At 34.1% G+C, this 14028-nt stretch overlaps 4 protein-coding genes across 4 annotated transcripts; 3 read left to right on the forward strand and 1 right to left on the reverse strand.

Annotated features, from left to right (window-relative positions):
- Positions 1-344: 344 nt before the first annotated feature.
- MONOS_17994 (uncharacterized protein) lies at positions 345-872 on the forward strand (the record flags this gene model as incomplete). The annotated part of the gene is made up of 1 exon (XM_067870970.1): positions 345-872. One exon carries the CDS (start codon positions 345-347, stop codon positions 870-872), a length of 528 nt encoding a protein of 175 aa, XP_067722854.1.
- Positions 873-5536: 4664 nt separating this feature from the next.
- On the forward strand, positions 5537-7363 carry MONOS_14339 (uncharacterized protein). Its single transcript, XM_067867134.1, has 4 exons — positions 5537-5687; positions 5760-5875; positions 5942-6438; positions 6487-7363. Exons 2-4 carry the CDS (start codon positions 5761-5763, stop codon positions 7243-7245), a joined length of 1371 nt encoding a protein of 456 aa, XP_067722855.1. The 5' UTR covers positions 5537-5687; position 5760; the 3' UTR covers positions 7246-7363.
- MONOS_14338 (uncharacterized protein) lies at positions 7351-7958 on the reverse strand. The gene is made up of 4 exons (XM_067867133.1): positions 7865-7958; positions 7674-7811; positions 7588-7605; positions 7351-7522 (listed from the first exon to the last, which is right to left on the reverse strand). The coding sequence occupies exons 1-4, from the start codon at positions 7949-7951 to the stop codon at positions 7469-7471; spliced, it is 297 nt and encodes a 98-aa protein (XP_067722856.1). The 5' UTR covers positions 7952-7958; the 3' UTR covers positions 7351-7468.
- A 651-nt stretch (positions 7959-8609) lies between these two features.
- On the forward strand, positions 8610-12941 carry MONOS_14337 (uncharacterized protein; the record flags this gene model as incomplete). Its single annotated transcript, XM_067867132.1, has 1 exon — positions 8610-12941. The coding sequence occupies one exon, from the start codon at positions 8610-8612 to the stop codon at positions 12831-12833; it is 4224 nt and encodes a 1407-aa protein (XP_067722857.1). The 3' UTR covers positions 12834-12941.
- Between the last annotated feature and the right edge of the window lie 1087 nt (positions 12942-14028).

Raw genomic sequence — 14028 nt, forward strand, 5'->3', positions numbered from 1 at the left:
TCTTCACCTTCTCCAAATTCTTCACCTTCTTGACCTTCTTTTTTGGTTCCTCTTTTCACTTTGTGTTGCATCACATTCAACCTTCAGATGTTTGTAAGCTGTTCAATCAGCATCACCAGTTTGCCTTCCAAAATGAAATCTCAATAACTATTCTTCCTCTCTACAGTATCTTCGTCGCTGTATAAGCCTTCTGTGAGATAACGAAATGTGCTTTTGAACTATTTTCTTCTTCCGAAGAGGAACATTCAGCTCTGCTTCAGCGATTCGAATAGCATCAATTCGCAAGCTGTACAGAATGAGATGAAAGGAGTGAATGGACATCGAATGAGAAATGGCAGTGGGAGATGGAAGGAGCTTCAAGGCACATTGCGTTCATCCGCTTGCTTTATGACATCGCCAAGAAGCGAAGAGAAAGGAGAGTGAGAGTTCAAATGGAAGAAGCAATGAAGGTGGATTTCAGAAGCAAATTGAGCGCAGAGCAGAAGGAAGGAAATCAGAAGGAAGAGCCTAAGGCGAAGACGAAGACGAAACGGAAAGACGAGTTTTGCACATCGCAAATTGACGCTTTCGACACAAGGCTTGCACAGGCAGCGACAGAAAGGAGGAGGAGGGACAGAGGAAAAGAAGAAGGAGGTGATGAAAATGATGATGAACAGTACCAGACATTTTACTCGTTTGACAGCACATTCTCATCTTCCCAGTTGCATACTCAAAACATCACAGCCTCCTCGTCAGTTTCCACTCATCCTTTTTCTCCCTTGCCACACACACAATTGTCTGCCCCTTCTGTTCTTGTTGGAACTTCTCCAGAGCCACTCGCTCATTTATCTCCTGCTACATACTCCTCTTCACTCACACTAAAGTCCATTTGAGCATCCGGCCAAATCTCTTCCTCTCACTCTCATTCATCTATTTCTTCAGTTTCGCTGCATATCTCTTTTATGATTCTCCGGAAGAGCAGATTGGGCAATGCTGGTGTGTTTGCAAGCATCAGCGCGTCAGCGACGAGGGATGTGTTTGAGCCACAGAGTATCCTTCTGAACTATGCAGCGTATGTGGCTAGCTAGGGGATTCGTGTGCGTTGTGGCGAGAAGGAAGTGAAGGAAGGGAAGGGAGAGAAGAAGGATGAGAAGAGGAGTGAAAATGAGTTTGTGAGTGATAAAGACGAAAAGGGATCGTTGTGTCTGACAGATAAATGCATCGATAATGAGAAAAATGAAGGGGAAGAAGAGGAAGAAGAAGATGGATTTGACAAACACATTAAAAAGGCTCAGAAAGAAAGAGGAGCAAAAGAAAAGAAGAAAACAACAAATGAGAAGAATAAGCCTGTAACGATTCAAACCACTCTTGGCTCAGATTTTCTGCCTGAAATCAAAAATCGAAGAATGATGCAGCAACAAATATCGGAATACAATTCACTCTCTCAACATTTTCATCTGCTAACGCATCATCTTCATTCTCAACTTCTTCGTTTCCAACTTCATCACCATCCTTTTTTGCTTCAACTACTTAATCATGTTTTTATTTTTTCTTTTATTCAAGTTTTTTCATCAATTCATCATTTCTTTCTCTTCTTCTTCACCTGATTCATTTGCTAACAAAGAAGAAATTCCTCAAAATCATCATCCACTTCCACAAGTGACGCCAATCAATCCTCCTCTTCCAACAGCCAATTAGATACAGGCAAATCAATCCAAACTGTTCAAGATTCCTCGTTCAGGTATTCATCCTTCACCTGTATCATTGTCATTGGGAATATATGGAACTTATTCTTCTTCTTCCTCTTTCTCTTCTTCTTCTCATTTAAATTCTTCTTCCTCTTCTTCTTCTTCTTCCAATCAACCAAATGAAATTCCAGCTGTTTTTCAGCGTTGAACCGAAGACAAACAGAAAAGAGTAGTCGAAATGGCAATTTTGTGGGGGAAAAGAGAAAAAGAAAAAGAGGAAAAGAAGAGAAAAGAAGAAGAAAGAAAAAATGTGATTTGAAACGACAAATCGGAAGAATTAGCAGAAAGAAAGAGAATATGAGACGAAGAAGAAATGATAAAATGGATAGAGAAGAAGAAAGAGAAGGAGAAGAGAGAGAATGAAAAAGAGAAGGAGAGGAAGAATAAGGAGAGGAAGGATTTGGTAGTGAAAAAAGGAAAAGAAGGAGAAAAAGGAGGAAAGGGAAGAAAGGGAAGGAAAACAAGAAGAAGAAGAAAGAAGAAAAGAAGAAGAAGAAAATACAGATGAAGACTATCAAGATGAACTTTTGCTTTTGAAGCTAACTTCTCTTTTCACTCAGCGAAGACTGAAAGAAATCGAAGAGAAGAAGCAATTGACAAAAATGTTGGCTTTGAGAAAAGAAGAAGAAGAAGATGATGTTGTTGGGTTTTATTTTGCTGGCAAAAATAATTCGAAAAAACAAGGCGAAAAAGGGAATTAAAAAGGAGAAAATAAAAATAAAAATAAAAATGATGAAAAGAAAGACAAAAAGAAAGAAGAAATGAAAAAGAAGTGGGAAACCCAAAATGAAAAAGAAATTTCTCCGTCGCCGCTAATTCTCCAACTGTATTTTCACGATATAAACACACAAGCGGAATGGTTAGCAGCCGAAGAAGCGAAAAAGACGAAGGAAAACGAGAAAGAATTGACGTTTCATCCGATTATTTACAAAGGGACAGATTGGATTGAAAGAGAGAAGAAAAAGAAAACGAAAAAAAGACATAAAGAAATAAAGAAAAAATAGAAAAAAGAAAACATTAAAACATTATCTTCTAAGCCAACACACCATCAACCAATCTTTTCCAATCTTCTGGGAACAAATAAGGCATTCCATCTTTTGTCATTCTTTTCTTCCAAAACAAAAAGAAGTTGATTTCTTCATTGGACTTGTTGTGAATGGAGCTGATAGAAGAGATGGGTTTGGTGGGAGGATAAAGAAGAAGAAGAAGAAGAAGAAGAAGAAGAAGAGGGATCGGAAGAGGAAGAGGAAGAGGAAGAAAAAGAAAAAGAAAAAGAAGAAGCAAAAGCAGAACTTCTCTTTAAAGTGAGTGTTTCGCTTCCGAGCGGTCCAGCTTCTTTTCGTGTTTTTGAAGGGGACTGTTTGGAAGAGGATGTGAAACCGTTTTGCGAGAGGTATTTTTTGAGAGAAGAGAAAGAGAGGAGGATAAAATAGGTGGTGGAGAACGCATTGGAAGGGAGAGAGAGAGGGAAGAGAAGAAGGAAGAGAAGAAGGAAGAATGGAAGAAAGAGAAAGAGAAAAGAAAGAAAACTGTGCTGTGAGAGACAAACATTCTAATCAATCACTTCATCCTTCGTCTTCATCATCGTCATCGTCGTCATTTTCTTCTTCTCATTCTTCTTCATTTTTTAATTTTAATTTTTATTTTAATTTCTTCTTCTTCATCATCATCTTCTTTTTATTTTTCTTCTTCTTCTTCTTCTTCTTCTTCTTCCCACTCGAATTATGGATCAACCTCTTCTTCTTCATCCTCCTCCTTTGCTCACCTCGTCGCTCACACAGCGGCCAATGAACTTTGTGTAAAGGAAAATTTGTTTCCAGAAGAGTTTCACAAGCAATTGTAGTTATTGAGGAATTCAACGAGAAGAATGACGCAGAAAGAACCGGAGAGGAAGCCAACAACACCACAGGTATTTTCGAAGGGAGAATTTTCAAGAAGCGGAGTGGAAATGGAAGGAAGATGAGAGAGGATGGAGAAGGAAGAGGGAAGGACAAGTGATGAGAAGAATAAAGAGTAAAAAGACTAGTTCGAATAAGTTTTATTCATTGATTATCGATTTCATTGTATTTCATTCAACGTTTGATGAAGAAACTGAATCGAAAAGAAAGGACTGATATATTGTGATGATATTTCCGTCGAAGAAATAGATAAAGTCAAGAAAACAAATTGGTTTCAAAAGTTTGAAGTTAAATAATTTTTAATTGAAACAAATTTATAGCAAACTTCTTCAATTGTGTTTTTCAAAGTATTTTTTATTTATTAGGATAGTTTTAGCAAGTTGAGAAACTTGATATTTTTATCCAACAGTTTTATTTTTTATTTTTCACATTATTTTTCTTTGATCAAAAAAATTCTTTTCCACAAAAACCTCAAAAATGTATGTTTTTTTTATATAACAATAAAACAAATATATATTACAGATATTTTAGCTAAATGCTGAAGAAAAATCAATTTGATTTTTTGATCAGTAATACCACAATAGTATTTATTTTTTCGATTTTTGATCTTTTTATATGATATCAAAAAAAATCACCCAATTGAAAAAACAAGTTTGAAGGGACGTTTTTTTTTTTTGACTATAGAAAGTGATTGATAATAATTTTTGTAATAAACAAACTATTAAATTATTTTGTATTCAATTTCAATTTTATTGAAAAATTTTGTTTATTATTATTTTTTTAAAAATTTGCACCAAAAATAATTCAAATTCGAAAAAAAATAATTCAATTTCGAAACGTGAATTTTTTTGATTTGTGGAATGAATAACTTGTGTTTGTTGTTATAAATTCTTTAAATTTTTATCTCATCAGCAAATTTTGTTTATCAATATTTGTAAAATGATGCATTTTTATTTAAAAATATTCTTTCTTTTTGGATGAAGATTTATTGATTGAAGTTTATTTGAAAAGGAAAGAAATGCATTTTCATGTTTAAAACCGATATTATTCAAAATTTTGCCAATGAAACAATCACATTATTGTGAAAAAATAATACAATAATCGTGATTAAATTTTTTCAATTTTTATTTTGTTATTCAATGGAATGAATTTTTATGAAATTATAGTTATTTGAGTGATGATTTTCGAAAATGAAAAAAAAATTTTTGAAAAATTTATTTATTGATTGTTGCAATAAAAAAACAGTTTTCTATGAGTAATAAAATTTGATTGGTTAAAAAATAACTTAAACTTTTCTGAAATCCATTCTCGAGAAAAAATAAAAAATTACAGTTAATAATGAATTTCGAAATTGAAATAATCATTTTCGAATTCGAATTATTAATTCCGAAATCGAATTATTTTTTTTCGAATTCGAATTATTAATTCCGAATTTGAATTGTTTTTTTTCGAAATTGAAATATTAATTCCGAATTCGAATTATTAATTTTCGAAATTGAAATATTAATTACGAAATTGAATTATTCTTTTTCGATTTTGAATTATTTTTGGTGTAACAAACTAACAAATTAATAAATACATCTAAGTTTTATTAATTAAGAAATAACAAATATTTGTTAATGCTTATCCAATGAAACCGAATAACCTTCGGCTGAGGACTAGACTGATTCCATCCAGTTTCTTCATTCTTTTTTTTATAATTGAGAAACTTGAAGGACTTGGGTCCAGAATCAGTTTCCCAGGTAAATAAATGTTTATAATTATTATTTTTATAAAAATAAAAATTTCGAAAACAATTAATTGAATTATTTAATTAAACGTTGAAATTTTTATCTAAATGACGGGTGGAACAAAATTTGGAAAAAGAAAATTTCGCCCCATAAATATCATTCTTCAAATAATCTGTTGGTTATGATCAAAAAGAAACAAAAAATTACCATTTCTGGAATCGAACAGCCAATCTTTGTGGCTTCTTCTCAATTTCTTTTGCACTTCATTTTATATTACAAAAATTTAACTGTTTGTATTGCGATCATTTTAGTACTGCAAGATAATCAACGATGTGTGTATTTATCTTTCATTTTGTTATTTACCAAGCTTTGCCCTCTTTTTGAATATTTTTTATAACAAACAGAATGAGTTTGCCAGATGATGATAATCCTGAAGATAATAAATCAGAAGAAAATAATTCAGAAGATGATTGTTCTGAAGATGAAATTCCGACTACGGCCAGAACAGAACAGTTTTCAAGTTTGCCATTTTATTTGAATTGACCAATTCTGAACATAATTTTTGTTTTTTTAAATTCTATTGCAGAATTGTTTTGCGAACTGGAAGGTCGCAGAGAAGATGAACAGAAACAGAAAATTGAAGAAATGAATGAAATAGTTGATGAAATGGATGAAGAAGAATTTGAATCGATTTTCGCAAAAGATCTATACAATAAAATGTCAAAAATGATTGAAGAAAAGACATTATCATGGGGAAACACAATCTTGCTGTTGAAGCATGTTGGATACTGCAATGAATTGAAATGCTTGTCATGCTATGATTTTGATTATACATTATTGAGCGAAAGGATGAAAGAGATGATAATTGATGAAAATGAGAAGAAGAAAGAAGAAAAGAATGAAAAGTTTCTGACTGATCTTTGTGAATGTTATGCTTTGCTAATCTACCAGTTTTCATGTGAATTGCTTTCAATAATTGTGCCGTGCCTTCTGAAAGCTGCCTCGAAGAAAGAGGGAAATGAGGAGACTCAAAAAGAAGTGAAAATGGCTTTATTGGCGTTAAGCAACATTAAACAATGGGATGTGTGTTTATTTATATATTGATTGTTTTTTTTTCTTATCTTTTATTAGTTATTAGAAAAAGAACTGTATTTGAATGGGATAACAGAAGTCATCAAATATCACCAGGATAATCAGAATCTGACACGCCTTGCCTATCAGTCTGCTTGGAGGTTTTTGATAAAAAGATTTTACAACGACGAAAGCTTGGAAGACATAATTGTGAATGACCTGCATTTTGCGAGAGAAGCAAGAAGAGAACTGGAAGATCTGTCAAAGAGTGTGAATTGGAAGAGAAAAGAAGAAAGAAGAAAAGAAACGGAAGAAGCACTTGTTATCAGGAGATGGCTCCCTGAAATAAAAAAATACATTTACTTGTGCACATTGTGGAACGAAGAATGCTCTGGGCTTATCAGAAGCATTTGTCAAGTATTTCACGCATCAAGAGATATTTACCCAGATATAAGCCATGCATGCATTATTTCTTTAGGAATTGCAGCAGAAAAGCGAGATGTGGAGATTGATGTTTTACAGAAGAATGGTGTCATAGATGTATTTTTGGAGAAAATGAATCAATCAACTTTTGATTATAAAATGATAACTGATTGCTTGTATTTCTTTTCGAAAATTTCAGAAAGATTGAATGAAAAGGAGGATGAGGAAAAGGAAGAAGCGAAAAGAAAAGAGTTGAAAAGAAAGATATTTGAAAAGATGGAAGAAGAAGGATATGAAGATATTATAGTAGGATTTCACAAAGTATTTGATTTTCTTCGCAGACAATATTATTACAAATTGTCATTGGACTTTTCTGATTATTTCGTGAATTTTTAAGGAAATGAAACGAATTGAACAATGAAATTCAAAAATATTTATTTAATAATTTTTATTTTTATTTTTATTTTTTTTTAGTTGTCATTTCACAAAATTGAAAGCAAACCATTGAATTGTTTTGTTTTTAATTTGAAAAAATTGACATTTTTCCATAAAAAGAAAGAAAGAAATGTGAAATGAATGCATTTAAAACAACAATAGAAAGCACGAAAATTGTAATACATTACTGTTTTGCATTTCCAGTGGGCTTTAAATTCATCATATTTCTTTGGCGTATCTATTGATTAAAATAAAATAATTAATATCAAGTATTTCTTTGTAAAATCATTATGAAACGCATACAGAAGCTTCCATATATGACTAAGAAAAACGAAAATGAACAAAGCCAAAATATACTTATGTTTAACAAATTAACACAGCAAAAACACCTTTTCTTCACTTTTCTTTTTGTGATGCGTTGGATCTTCAGCATCAGGATCATGCAAAATAGTAAATTGTTCTGCAGTATATGTATCCTTTGTAGTTGATTTCCAATCACTGGTATCATCAATAAATCCAGAGTTATACTTCATCCAAAAAGATTGTTTATTTTCATCTTCATGAAAACAAAACAGCACACTCTACCCCAGAGAGTTTTGGAAAAATCTTTTGTTTTTTTAATGGATGCTTCTCTTTCTTCTTCACTCTCTCCTATATTCCGAGACATTGAAAAAAAGAAAAAACCGATTTTCTGATCAATAATGCTGTATTTTATTTCTTTTCTTTTTGAATTTTTATTTTTTGTTTTATTTTGAACAAGTTTGAGTTTAATAAAGTTGACACAATTTTAAAAAAGGTTATATGACTGCATATATCCATTATAGCAATGAAATAAATTCACGAAGCGAGGGTTTGGAAATTTTTAAATTATCAACAAATTTTCATTGTTCGATGAAGATCAATGTTCTTTGACCTTCGACAAATTGAAAAATGACTTGCATGGGAAAATTGCGGATCTCCTTTCATTTCAAAAAAATCATACAGAGCAACTTAATGAATCTTTTGAATATGCAAAGTTGCATTCAACTTCATTTGAATTGAAAAGTGAGACTTCAAACGCAGGTTCAACAGAAAGTCCTTGCTTCTGCATTGCAACAAATTGCCCTTTAACAAATTTTATTTGCTATTTAAAGCGATATGAAGACAAAAATAAACAAGGAAACAATTTTTCGACTTCTTCGAAAGAGCGCCAACGAAAAAAGCGTGACGAAGAGTGTATACAAAAAAATGACAGTCTTTGGCCTTGCCAACCAACATGTGGAAAAGGAAAATCAACGCTTAATTTGATAAGAAAGATACATTCTATCTTGAAAAAGAGTCGTGACATGGGAATTTCCACACCGACTCACCCTGCACAAAAACCTCCATATTCGAGCTTTGAAAAGTTTCACAGAGAATCTTTTTTCGAATCGTCTTCGATTGATTCAGCCCAACAATGCGATGTCAAGATTTCTGAATCAAAAATTCAAAATAAGAGTTTGGAATTGTTTCAAAGTGAAAATCAATCATCAAATACCAAAAGCCATTCGAAGCTGCAAGCGCCTTCTCTTTACACTGCAATGCCGTTGACGGACCTTCTTCATTCACCAGTAGTTCATGCAACAGCCAAGCTACATCTTACGTCTCATTCATCAAACCTTTCCTCATTTAGCCACTCTGAAGAGGATAGAATTTCCACAACTGCAAATGCTTCTTCTTCCTCTTCTTCTCCCTCTTTTTCCTCTTCGTCTTCTTCTTCTTCCTTCAATTTTCCTTCAGGAATCCTTCCTCCTCTTCCCTCTTCGCCTTCTTCGACTTATTACACCAAGTCTTCACGCCTTCCTTCACCTCCTCCATTGCGCCTGCAATCGTTTCACATGCGTCTGAACAAGAGCTGCTCTTCGGATGCCTTTTCCCAGCTGCCTCCTCCGCCATCACCGCCTTCTCCTTATTTTCTTTCTGCTTCTGCTTCTTCTTCTTCTTCGCCATCTTCTTTTTCTTCTTCACCGTCTTCTTCTCCTGCAACGTCATTCAAACAAAATAATTCTTGTACCAATTCTTTCAAGTATTTAAAAGAGAAAGAGAAAGAAGAGGAAGAGGAAGAATACGAGGAAGACGAGGAAGACGAGGAAGACGAGGAAGAAGAAAAATCTGTAAAAAATGGAAGGGAAGATATCGAAGAATCTGTCGCAGAAAAAGAAGAGGAACGCAAACACTCATTTTTCACTGCAGGTGTCGGAAATTCGCCTCTTTCTCCGATTTTTATTTTCTCGCATGCAACACAGAGGAAGGAGAAGAAGAAGAGTGTAGAGAAAGAAGTTAAAGTTGAAGAAGAGGAAGAAGAAGAAGATGATGATGAAGGATTTGATTCAAGTGCAATGAAAACACCAAAACGCACAAAATTATTGAAACACTCGAAATTTAGTGAAAAAGGAATATTTTCAGAAATTTTTGCAAAAGACGGACTTTCTCACGATGTCCAAAAGGAGACAAAAGCAGAAAATGAGAGGAAAATGAAGGAGCTCATTGGGAATATTCGCAAGGCTCAGAAAAAGAATGAAGGAGAAGCCAACGATGAAGAGAACAAAAGAGAAAAGGAAATATTTTCAGAAATCGAAGGAAAAACAGACAGAAAAGAGGAGATCGAAGAAGAGGAGAAAAAGAAAGAAGAGGAGAATCGAAGAGAAACAGAAGGAGAAAAAGAAGAGCGGAGAAATAAAGAGAATAAAGAGAATAAAGAGAAAATTGCAAAAGGAAAAGGAGATGAAAATACCAATTCAATTGAAAAAGAAGAAGAAGAAAAAGAAGAAAAATCAATAATGGATGTTAGTGACAGTGAAAGCAACTTGAGTGATGTTAGAGAAGAAAGAGAAGAAGAAGAAATGAAGATTGAATACATTAATACGAATAACGTTGACTCAAAAGCAAGAAATGAAGAAGAAATGACAGAAATGGATGAAAGAGGAGGAAAAAAAGGAGGAAGAGAAGGAGAAGGAGAAGGAGAAGGAGAAGGAGAAGGAGAAGGAGAAGGAGAAGGAGAAGGAGATAATGAAGAGGAGGAGGACGGAGAGAAGGAGGAAAAAGAAGAATTTGATGGAAATGCCGAAGAAATCTGCAGTCATCAGCAAAGAATGTTGAATAAGAGCAATAGAAGATCTATTTTTGAGCAGCAAAATGAATTCAAAAACGACAGAGAAGCTGAAATGGATGATGAAGTTTCAGATGAAGTGGACGGAGAGGAAGAGGAAGAGGAAGAGGAGGAAGAGGAAGAAGAAAAAGAAGAAGAAGAAAAATTCGAAGAAGAAAAGGGTGAGATAAAGGCAGACGATTCAAAAGAGGGCAAAGATATTGAAGAATCACATGTGAAGGAAAATGATCAGTTTCTTTTCGAAGACGAGGAAGAAGGAGAAGAAGCATGGGAAGCGTGCAATGAATCAGGAATATTTGAAGAGGAAGCAGTCAGAAAGGATTTGTTAACACAGGAAAAGAGAAAAATAAGCAGCAAAGAAGAGGAAGAGGAAGAGGTTGAGGAAGAGGAAGAGGTTGAGGAAGAGGAAGAGGAAGAGGAAGAGGAAGAGGAAGGTGAGGAAGAAGAACAAGAAGAAGAAAGAGAAGAAGACGAAAAAGTTAAAGCAGAAGAGGAAATGGAACCAACAGAGAGGGAAGGAGAAGGAGAAAGAGAAAGAGAACAAGCAACGGACCTCTTCTGGACAAACACATCAGCCTCATTCAGTTCGCTGGATGATTCGCTGGATGATTCGACCTCTTTTTCGCTTTCTGTGAAAGAGTCGATGGAAAGGAAGAAGAGGAGGAGGAAGAGGAAGAATGAGGAGGAAAAAGAAAAGGGGAAAGAGAAAGAGAAAGCGAAAGCGAAAGAGGAGAAAAGGAAGGAGGATATGGAGGATATGAAGAGTTTGGAAAGGAAAACTTCTTTGGTCCAGAAAAAAAGAAAGAAAATCAACACCAACGGACTGAAGAATGAGATTCGAAAGGAAGAGAATGCAAAAGCAGCAAAAGCCAAACAAGATTTGAGCATTCATTCAAGGCATTCAAATGGCCAAGTGAAAGTTAATTCAACTCGTCTCTCGCCTTCCTCAAAGATTTTCGAACAAGCGAAATCAAACAATTCTGATAAAGCCAGAAATCCTTCAACATCGTCGTCATCATCAACTTCTTCTTCTTCAGTTTCTTCTTCTCTGCAATCAGCAAAATCATCACAAAAGCTGAATGATAAACGGACCAAAATCCAATCAAAGCCAAAAGTATCGCAAAGAAAGCAATCAACAAAGGCATCATCGTCTGTGGCATTGGCAACTGCTCCATCGAGAATTCAGCCAAAAAACAGAGCAAAATCAGCACAAAATGAGCAAAAATCACAAATTAAACAGAAAGAAACAACCGAAAACAAGCCAAGGTGGAACTGTTCAGCCAATCCGGCCAGCAGGCAATTGAAGCAGAAGCCAGCAATGTTTTCGGTGTTCTTTCAGAAAGAGAAGAAGACAGAAAAAGAAAAAGAGAAGGATAATGAAAAAGAGAAGGAAAAGGAGCAAGTGAAGAAAGAGAATGAGAAAATTACATCAGATTCTTTTGAAGGTGGCATAGGAAAGACGAATGAAAAAGAAGATGAAAGAAAAGAAATAGATTTCTTGAGCAGACAAGAATCAGTTGCTGAAGAAGAAAAAGATGCGAAACAGAAAGATTCTGAAGCAGAAAAAGAAGAAGCGAAAAGAAGTTTTGCAAAAAAAGGAAAAGAAAACGAAATGTTGAGTAATGTTTACCCATCGGAGCAAGTTTCGGAGGCAGAAGCTGCAGAAGCAGAATCATTGAAGAAGGAATTGAGAGAGGAGAAAAAGATGACAAAGCAGACTTCAAAGCAACATAAGTCAACAGCAACTCCAAAGAAAACAGCACTTTCGGCTGCAAACAAGAAGTTTATCCATCTTTCTGCTCCTTCTCAAACAGAATCGGATGCAAAAAAAGAAATGAATGTTCATTTGCATCCAGTTGATGCTGAAAGAAACCAAAACAAACAAAGAAAAGCTCTTTCCCCCAAAATTGCAAAAGATGTTCAAAAGCCCAACGAAGCCGAAAAAACAAGCAAAAATGCCAATCGAACAAAATCGAGTTTCAGAAAATTTGTGCCAAAGAAGATAAGGCAGCTGGGCACGTTGAGAGAAATGTTGGAGAAGAAAAGCAATTTGACAACAGAAACAATTGGGAAAGCAAATGATCGTCAAGCAATTGACAGCCTGTTGAATGCATCTTTGAGTTCTCGGCTTTCTTCCTCGCGTTCTTCTTCTGCCTCAGCTTCTGCTCTTGTTTCTCCGCAAAGAATGCGAAATTCGTGTTTGACATCAGAAAATATAACACCTCCTCCAAATTCTCTCCATCTCAGTCAATCTCACTCTGTTTTAAAAGAAGATTCGCTGAATTGTTTGTCGAGTACTTACTCTTCCCAAAGTTCGTATATGACTTCTCCTCCTTCCATTCCTGTTCGCATGCAGAACCCACATCCCGTCACTTCTTACGCCTCTGCATTCATCAAGCGAATATCTTCTTCTGCTCATTAAATCAGGAAATGTGAATTTATTAGAATATTTTTTCTGGAATTTCTGTTGGAAATTTTATAACTTATGAAATAAATGTTTTCATTACAAACGAATATTGTTGTTTGCAGTGATATTTCGCAAATGATCGCATTCAAAATGATTTTTATTAAAATTGCGAAACTTTGATTGAAAAAATAATTATAATAAATATGAAAAAATGAAGGGGACAAAAAGAATTTAGCACTGGATTTGCTAACACTTGAATAGCACCTTTCGCACTTTGATGAATCAGTTTAAATTGCGTAGACTGATTTATAAAAAAGAAAAGTTTTTTTTCTTGAAAATTTGACAAAAGTTGAAAGAAAGGAATAAATTGTTTACAATAATTGGATGAAATTTGAATAAGACTTTTTTATTTGAATAAAGAAAGTTTATTTGAATAAGAAGCTTTTATTTCAAATACAGGCAGTTTATTCGAATAAACACGGTTTATTTGAGAACTGAGCCCTTTATTTGAGTTATTTATTATTGAGGGATATTCGATCAAAAAGTTAGAAAAAAATAAAGTTTCTTGATGTTTCACATATGTTTTTAAATGTGGATTGAACCTTATAATAACAATTAACATTCATTTCATGTTATATTTTGTTGAAATTCTTTGAAAATAGAAGAGTGAACGGAAAAATAAAATTTATTGAATTGTGAAAAAGAGTTTAATACTATTAGCAAAGGATTTCTAAAGAAAATATTACTCATTGATAGATCAAAACATATGACGAACAACTGGTTTAAATTTGTATTCAAAAGTGCATGTGCTTCCATAAAGGACAAAAATATCTTTGACAAAAATAAAGCAGTAAACAGAAATGGCAACATTAAAAATTGAAGTGCTGAATTGAATATCACTGCTGCATTTCACAAGATGAGCATCGTCAAACACGTTTCGCTCTTCATCAATAATCACTTGTCAGCAACAAAATCGATTCAAAATGGTTTCCTTTCCCATCGAATCAGCTAAGTTAACTTTCCATTCAACAATCGTTCCGCTTGAAAACTTCAGGAAAGATAGAGAACATAATTGAAGACAAGAAGACAACACTGAGCACAACGGCCTGCTCTTCTTCTTCTCCTCCTCCTTGTTCTATTTCATCATCATTATCTTCCTCCTCCTCCTCTTCTTCTTCTTCTCCTTCGTCACTTACAATGAAATTGCTTG

This window comes from Monocercomonoides exilis, assembly GCF_001643675.1.
Source record: "Monocercomonoides exilis strain PA203 chromosome Unknown scaffold40-978991, whole genome shotgun sequence".
Taxonomy (NCBI): domain Eukaryota; phylum Preaxostyla; order Oxymonadida; family Polymastigidae; genus Monocercomonoides; species Monocercomonoides exilis.

What these genes read in the sequence shown, in the direction of transcription:
- MONOS_14339 (XM_067867134.1), top strand. Translation starts at nt 5,761, where the DNA reads ATGAGTTTGCCAGATGATGATAATCCTGAAGATAATAAATCAGAAGAA. An exon ending in CAGAACAGAACAGTTTTCAA is followed by an intron (nt 5,876 to 5,941) that starts GTTTGCCATTTT and finishes ATTCTATTGCAG; the next exon opens with AATTGTTTTGCGAACTGGAA. An exon ending in GCAACATTAAACAATGGGAT is followed by an intron (nt 6,439 to 6,486) that starts GTGTGTTTATTT and finishes ATCTTTTATTAG; the next exon opens with TTATTAGAAAAAGAACTGTA.
- MONOS_14338 (XM_067867133.1), bottom strand. Translation starts at nt 7,951, where the DNA reads ATGTCTCGGAATATAGGAGAGAGTGAAGAAGAAAGAGAAGCATCCATT. An exon ending in CCAAAACTCTCTGGGGTAGA is followed by an intron (nt 7,812 to 7,864) that starts GTGTGCTGTTTT and finishes TTTTGGATGAAG; the next exon opens with TATAACTCTGGATTTATTGA.